The 8665-nt window shown below is 33.9% G+C and overlaps 1 protein-coding gene across 1 annotated transcript; it reads left to right on the top strand.

The window, feature by feature from the left end:
* Nucleotides 1-260: 260 nt before the first annotated feature.
* On the top strand, nucleotides 261-5640 carry LOC129258256 (uncharacterized). Its single transcript, XM_054896562.2, has 2 exons — nucleotides 261-693; nucleotides 3557-5640. The coding sequence occupies exons 1-2, from the start codon at nucleotides 687-689 to the stop codon at nucleotides 3928-3930; spliced, it is 381 nt and encodes a 126-aa protein (XP_054752537.1). The 5' UTR covers nucleotides 261-686; the 3' UTR covers nucleotides 3931-5640.
* Nucleotides 5641-8665: the final 3025 nt, after the last annotated feature.

Below are 8665 nucleotides of genomic sequence, written 5' to 3'. Positions count from 1 at the left end.
TACTGGCGTAAATGGAGTCATTGATACTTTGTTGTTTTTGAAATGATAAACTGTTATTCCAAGAATGTTTGATTATGGTAAGCCCATTGGTAGGGAATTATCAACACACAGTACCGTTTATTCAATTCATTTTCGAAACTTCCAGGTAGCATTCAACACCCACACAGCTGGGTTACTGTTTCATGGGGGCAACTACTCGTTAACCAATGACAAAGGGCGACACTTCGTGGTAAAGGATGCATCCTTACTCATGATTGGTCAGAATTGAGGTTTCCATGTTTTCTTACACTCCTTGCTTCTCCCTGCGTGTTTCAGATTCCACCAAAGATACTACCGTACATCTATAAGAGTGTGTCTTGGATCTGCGTGTGTGTGTCAGTATTGTGCGTGTACATTTACACGCGTGTGTATTAATAACCTTTAACCCGCGTTAGGTTTCAATCTTTACCAGCCTCCCTCCCCTCCTCCCCTCTTTCTGTCTGTGGTATTGCCTGATGAATCCCAACATCCGTGTCTAGCCAACCATCTCGGTTCACCACTCCGTCCTCTTCTCTGCTCTTCCCGTATCCAAGTCCACAGTCCGGATATTTCTTGTGGTTCTAATCCACTCCAAGCTCACCCAAACGCATCAATTTTAATAACATTCTTCTTTTTTCGACAGGTCGACGCCTGACATATCAACCAAAATGAGTGGTAAGTTCATATTTTTTGTTATATTTGAAGTTTGAAAGTTTGTTCACAATGTCGTAGGTCTGCATGTCCAAAATAGATAAACCGCGTAGCCGATGCATATAAACGTTTATCAATACTTCAGTTTTACTTGGCAAGATATCTCAATGATCTGCTGTCACTATGCAAAGAAATTTCTAACTGAATTTTTGTGATTTTCGGAACTTAAATGATTTGATTTTTTATGAGGAGAAAGCAAATGGATAGGGGGATGTGAGCTCGAATGAATGGAATGCCTTTTATGGATCTACGAGGCTCAGCCTTGATTTCTTGACTCCTTGTAACATTGCATGTGAGCAATAGTGGAATGCGGATGATTTTCTCTGATTGCATTTCCCAAATGTAGTAATTTAGACGCCATAAATCCTGTTAGCTGTTTTTTAGATAGCAATCACCCCTTTTTACTGTATTATCTTACTTAATTTAACTGCATAGTATATGTTATGGATATATATCGATCTTTATCACCCCATCATTAAGTTGGAATTTAATAAAAACATTCATACACATTTCATCCAATCATCTATAATCATAATAGCGCGATTTTACGACGCATTATTTGAAGGAATGTTGTAATCTAACTTCTTTTTATGTATAAACTAATATTGTCTAATGAACGAATTGGTATTCATTCACTGCGTAGTAGTAGTATATGGATACTAGTTCTGGAATATTCCGTATATGGGGTCAAAGGTCATAGTACAACGACCTGTGATGGCATTGTGGTGAATAGAACGCCATTTTGCGTTGGCGTCCCCATAAGCAAAACCGTTTTTTACCGGAAGTGATATATACATTTTGATTACGTTAATATTTTTCCGATCCCTTGATTTCAATATTTTAAAATCTTTAGTATGTCCTTTCTTTCACTTTTCGAGTAGAACGTTTCACAGACTGAACTCTACTCTCTTTCAAATTATTGATTAAATTTTGGGTATGCTACACGTCTTATAGAATAATTTACCAAGATGATTATTATTTGGTTTCATTTCTAGAAAGAAAAAAATAGTTATACATCTTGCTGTTTCCTTCTACCTCGAAGAATTTGAATACGAAATCAATCTTTGTTCCTTTGGCTTTGTTGTTTACTTCTTTTGTATCCTTACACCTTTTAACATTCATTTAATCTGAAAATTCAATTTAATTCAAATAAACCATTAATACTATGTAGTTATACAAGCGTTGACTTTTTTAAACCCCAATTCCGGAAAAAGTTGTAGAAACATAAACAAAATATATATGTTTTCTATTTTTTTTCTTCAAATTTCGCATATGAAATTCGTGTGGTTATGAATATTAAAAACAATAATAATATCATTATTCATTTATGCTCTTTTTTTCGAAACTCCCCTTCTTTAGAATTGCGATTTTTTTCCGAAGTTAATATCTACATTGATTACGATTGCTAATTTGTTAAATTGGAAATATATTTTTTTTCATGGAATCATTTTTTAATTATTATAATTAAATCCTATTGGTAGTTAATTGTTGAACATACATTAATTTTTTTATATACACTTTATTAAATGCGATTATGGAAGTAATCGTCAATTTAATGGAATATTGATTGGCATATAGTTGTCGTATTGTTTTCTTTTTGTATCATTGCCGTCCATTTGTATATCTTAATTCAGTTCGTTATATATAAAAGAATCCTCTCTTTTATTTGGAGATCGTCCCTCATGTGACAGTGCTTTGGTTGAATGCCGGAATTGATCATTTTTTTTTAAATTCAATGTTGTTTTAACTTGTGGCATCACCTATTCGAAATCGTCGAGTATCTCATGTACTATGTTTAGTTTTTCTTTGCATTCTTTCGCATGAAATTGCAGAATTCGTAATAGTAGAAGCACTGTTTTTCATTACGTATTAAGTTATATAATTACATTAAAACATCCCCCAAATATTAGATTTAATCTCGTCGTTTTCAAAAGGACATCGATTATTTGAAGGTGCTTTAGTGTAAGATAAACACATTCTAAATTTCAGGGATTAAATATAAAAACAAGTGTAGTTAGGGACCAATGGAATTATGAATTAGTTTGAATCCCTAAGATTCTTTTTTTAATCTCAAAAGATTTAATATCGAATCCCTCGAGATTTATTTTTATTTTTTTAATTCAAACTAAATTCAGAATTCGGTTGGTCCCTAGTTACTTTGAAACAGAACAAAGAGCGCTTAGGAACACCAATAGTAAGCACCTTATAAATGTTATCTATTATTATTATTATTTAAATCTCTGCAATTCATAGTTTTCAAGAAACCGTATTAAAATGTTCATTGGAATCTTGGAATCCGGCCCAATAGGTATAGATGAGGCACATGGCGAATTCTAAATCGGATAACGTACGTTTAATGACCCCGGTAATTAAGAAAGCAAAATATTTCGGGGTTAAACAGGGGACTCCCGGAATGATCTTTAAAGGTCCCATAACACAGCTAATTTGAAGAGCGCCATCTGAGGACCCAAACTACCTTAAATGGACCGTGATCCTTATTCAGAATGCAACATTTCTATTTGTAGTTTCATAATAGTTACAAACTGCAATGGGACAGCAATTTCCTTCTACTCTTGACAACATTCACAATATTTGACAATAAATACTACTATGATCCGAGACATTTTAATGTTTTTTTATTGTCATCAAATCATTACATTGTATAACCCAAATTATATGGCATTATGTTGGTCACATCTGATTTATCTCATCTCATAGAATTCATGAAGAGTCATAGAGAACCATGACGCTAATTCACTTGAAATAATTTTGTATTTAGCGATTCATCGTCGTTTTATTCCATTGCATTTATTTTCTTTATACACAGTGCTGTTTTCCAAGGCCCTTCCCGAGACCACGCAAGTGCTGGAAGCCAGCGGTGAGAGGTTGGAAGTCGAGATTGACAACCCCGCAGACCTAGCCAGCATCAAGTGGAAGCACTGCACAGCTGACGACGAAGGCGAATATGGAGACGAGGTTGATATCAAGTTTGACGGCGTCCGTGTCTCGCAGGAAGACTCACCGGAGGCTGGTACCTACGCCATCGTCTTTCAAGAGCTTGTCATGGCCGATGACGGAAAATATATTTGCATTGCCACGGACAAAAAAGGAGGGGAAACAAGAGTCGAAGGCGATGTTGTAATCGAGCCTCTTCCAGAAACCGCTCGTAATCTAATCAAGAAGAAGGAGCACAAAGCCTAATTTAAGTTTTAGTATCATTAAGTTAATGCAATCATTCAATCTTAATAGGCACCCCTTTTTCTGCGCCAACATGGGCCTGACTTGATTTTCACTTTGAATGGTATGCAGTTCTCTTATGTTACAATAGTAACGTTAAAAGGACTGGTTTCAGCGGCAATATTCCAAATAAGAACACATATTCCGTTCTACTTGAGTCGCTCCACAAACTTGCCAATAATAACATCTCAAAGTGGAAGCCCAAGTCGTAAAATTAATACAACAAAAGGGTGGATTTTTCTAACTATTTTAGGCAAAAAAATATGGTTTAGTCGTGCAATCGATGTTAAGGTGAGGGATAAGATTAATTTTCGAAACAAAGATATTGTTTGTTTTAAAAAAAATCGAACGTGATTTCTACATTCATACGAGAATCGTCTTTTATTTTGTTTTATTACAATTGTTATTTATTGGGGCTGAGTATGAATATGTATAACGCTTTTTGCACTTTGACATTCAAAGGCTTTATTATAAACCTTGAAAAAATATATGAGGATTCGAAAAGCTGTGGTTTTTAGTGTTTCTGGAATTTTTTGTACAAAAGAAATGAAAATAAGGCACATTTACTGGGAATTGGAAAAGATGTATATTATCAACTTTTCTACTGGGGTGTAAAAAAGGAAAAAAAGGGAATCAAATGCTAAGAAAGTCTTCCAGAAAATTCAGGATCTCAGAAAACAAGACATGACTCAGCTATATCGTATATTTGTTACTGTTTTATGAATATTTCTATTCGATGTTTACAGCAAATTGTCGTAGTGTGTGCAAATTGAAAATCACTGTTTGCTATATGACGTGTCTCATGTAAATCTGTATATTGTATCTTCTTAATTCCTAAGCATAGGGATGGTCTAATGTAAGAGGTACGTTATGTAAACGCATAGATAAAAAATACATTGTTCATTATGCTTCAAATTGATAAGCATTAATAACTGCAAATTGCCAACTACAATGATAATTTACAAATTATGTTTTACAAAGACATGCCATTACAGCGACATATCACACTTCGAGAGAGAAATATTATTTATGTGTCAGTTATATATATTTTTCCTGTCAAATGCAATGGATGATTATTGCAACAATTAGAAGGGTACTATCGATATCCGGTTCAGACACACTATCGTAGTTATCGAAAATACCAGCAAAACTGCCTGATCATTATCAACATTATTATTTCTTTTCAATTCATGTGATATGTTCTATGTGCCTAGCAACTTTATACCTGTTTCCCAAGGCGCAATTCAAGCTCTAGCACTTGCAATTTTCACTTTTACTGAACAAAGTTTGTTATCATTTAACATACTTATCATAAAGTAATATTTCAATTTCCTTGTTAATATTAGGTGATCGCTGTGTTAGTGCACATTATTAGTACATACGAAATGGATATATCGCAAAGAATTATTATCTACTCATGGATTAATTTGGCTTAGTTACTGAAAAGTAGATATGACAAATTTTGTACCCATTGGGTGGAGAGAAGAAAACTAAAACGTACAGTTATGAAAGCCACTTGAATAGTTATATGATTGTGTTTGTCATATCACAATTTTGTGTTAGACACAAAGGAAGACAACAAAACAATATTCCAATGTCTGTGTCCCATGCAGCAACGGTTAGATAGTTCTCTTCACTACTTAATAAACAGACCATGCGTCATTTATGTATATACATTTTGTGCTTTTCATACTCTAAAAAAAACATATATAGTGGCCTTGACTTTGTTGTAAGTAATTCTGTAGAATAGTGGGTATGTGTTCGTGTGTGAGTGGGAGTTTTAAGTCATGCTGGATTTTAAGATTGTATTATCTAGAGAGATATAGAGATAGAGAGGCGTCAAGTAAGAAAGAGAAAAGAAGAATGAGTGGATTTGTATAAATAAGAAAGTGTCCATTTTAAGCAGAGTGAGAGAAATTGAATTGTGGGAGTGGGTGAGCGTGGATATCTAATGGTATCGAGTTGCAGGATAAGGAAGAATAGCGACGAATTTGGTGTTGATGAACGGCAGATTGAAATGTGTGTGGGTGAGTGTATGTTTCTGCATTTGCATAGGGATGTGTGGGTGTGTATATGCAGGGTTGGGTCCAATGATGCCCCACTTCCCCTCCCCCCAAAAGGGTCTCTGAAAGGGGACACAGCCCTCTTAGTCCCATGATGAAACCTGTATGTAAGTGTATGTGGGTGGGTGAGAGGGTATGTGTGTGTGTGTGTGGAGGGGGTGTTGATAAATAAACGGAGACGTGCGAAATACATGTGGTCTTTGTGTATATCGAGTAAAAAAGGAGAATAATTAGGTGGGTAGGATGACTGGAGAGGTGTTTGAACAAGTTTAAAGAAGGAATGAGAGAGGGGAACGAGGTTAGGTTAAAGGAATATATAGAAGGAAATTTAAAGAGAACTGTAAGTAAATGGGGAGGGGAGAGAGAAAGAAAGTGAGGGGGGTGAAAGAGCGTGAAAGAGGTAGATGTAGAAGGGATCGAGCGAGGGGAGGAGAGGGAATGAGGAATCCAGCTAAATGACGTAATTTCAAAATTGTTTTTTTTTTCTTCAAAGATGAAAAATAAAGCTAAAAGTATTATTTGAATTATCATATATTGAATTTGAATTTTATCAGAAAAAGCAAATAAAAATAAAATAGTGCAATGTGTTTTAAACAGCTTTTGAGAGAAATCAAAGGATTTATCAATTTTGCATACACGACCTTTCGGAGATTTTAGGAGAAGAGGTAGAATTGATATGTCAAATGTTGAAGAATGTATACAGTGCGTCCCAGAAAAAACGAAACCGAGATGAAGCGATGATTTATCATAACTTAATCTCAAATACAATAGACAAATGACCTACCAATGTAAAGCTTAGAATCTCCTCTTTCATCTGATATTACTGAGATTATTCCTCATTCATGCATGAGTGAGCAAAAACAATTTGAAGAGGGGATATCAAAAAGTCATTTGGCGGGGGTATCTGAATTTTAAAAAGAAAATCACATGCCTAAAAAGTTCAATATCTGCTCTTTTATTTGATACCTTAATCACGAAAAATGGTCAAGAAGTAAAAAAGATATGTTCCCTCGAAACAATGCTTGTATTTCCTTAATTTCATTAAATAAACGCGTTTTCACCGGTTTCCCACAGAAGGTATCGCATGGTTAACAAAAGACTTAATGCATGGCTGATCGTCAACAAAACGGAGTGTCGAGTGAGTTTGAACGCTGGCCTGTAAAACCTCTTCATTTTATGAAATTATTGAAATTCAAGCCTTATTTCAAATAACCAGAACTTTGTTATTTTTTGACCATTTTCTGTAATTGAGGTATCAAATTAAAGAGCAGATACTGAACTTTTTAAAAGTTTGTTTTTCTTTTTGAAACCCAGATACAGCCCGCCAATTGACTTTTTGATATCCCCTCTTCAAATTGTCTTTGCTCACTCATGCGTGAATGAGGAATAATCTAAGTAATTCCAAATGAAAGAGGAGATTCTAAGCTTTACAATGGTAGGTCATTTGCTTATTGTATTTGTGATTAAGTTATGATAAATCATCGATAAATCTCGGATTCGTTTTTTGTGGGACGCACTGTATATAAACAAGGTAGGAGAGAAGCTAATCAAAGGAAAGATTTCATTTCGACTTTGAAGTTGAAAATCTGGTGGACATCGTAGTTATGATTTCGTGAATATTTGAAAGAAGCAATAAGAAGATATAATAGAGAAAAAAAATGGAAAACAAATGGGAAGAGAAAGATGCAGAGAGAGGTATATAGAGAAATAGCGAGTGACAGAGGGAGAGAGATAGAGAAATATGAGGAGAAGAGAAGCGGGAGCTCCATTATTTAGAAATAAAAATGTGTGGTTTTAGGGGATTACTGATGGTTTTATACTTGTGCATATTTTTTTCTCACCATATTTTCAAGTTTCAAATACCCTTTTTCATCATTTTTCAAAGTGTTCATACGAATAGGTTCTGAGGTGATTAAACGAAATATGAATTTAGCCTATAGATTGGTTTATAACACTGTGCACATTTAAAACTTGTTTGTTGTTCGCAAAAGATTATTCTGGATTAGTGGATTTGCTTGTCATGTCGATAACCATGATAACTAACAATTAGTAAATTGCAGTCCGTAAAAAAGTGCTACAGAAATACACCTCAACTTGGTCCGCAACAAAGAGATCAGTCACAGTTCACATCTACGAATGATTTGAAAAAGGCTACGTGTATTTTTTATTTTTATGCAATCCAATAATAATAATAATGATAATAATAATAATAATAATAAAAATAATAAGAATAATAATAAAACATTAGAAAATATAATGGTAATACAATAATATTAGTAACACTAAATATCAATGGTAAATTAATATACAGAATACTTGATATCATTATAATGATTAGAATAAAGAATACCACAGACCTCGAATTGATTACAAGTGTTTCTTCAAGTCTTGGTATCTTAGAATGATATGAAATAAGCTACATTTTATTGATGAAATACTATCACCTATGCTAATAATATTAATAATGAAACAACAACAACAACAATAATAATAATAACAATAATAATAAAATTATTGATATTAATAACAACAACAATGATAATGTTCAAACGTATTATAATGACGATGAAAATGATAACAATAATAATGGCAATTAGAGTAACAATAATGGTTAGAGTAATGATATTCCTTCTTAC

This window comes from Lytechinus pictus, chromosome 1, assembly GCF_037042905.1.
Source record: "Lytechinus pictus isolate F3 Inbred chromosome 1, Lp3.0, whole genome shotgun sequence".
In the NCBI taxonomy this organism is placed as follows: domain Eukaryota; kingdom Metazoa; phylum Echinodermata; class Echinoidea; order Temnopleuroida; family Toxopneustidae; genus Lytechinus; species Lytechinus pictus.
Note: the sequence above shows the minus strand (reverse complement) of the source record. Positions and strands in the feature narration are given on the sequence as shown.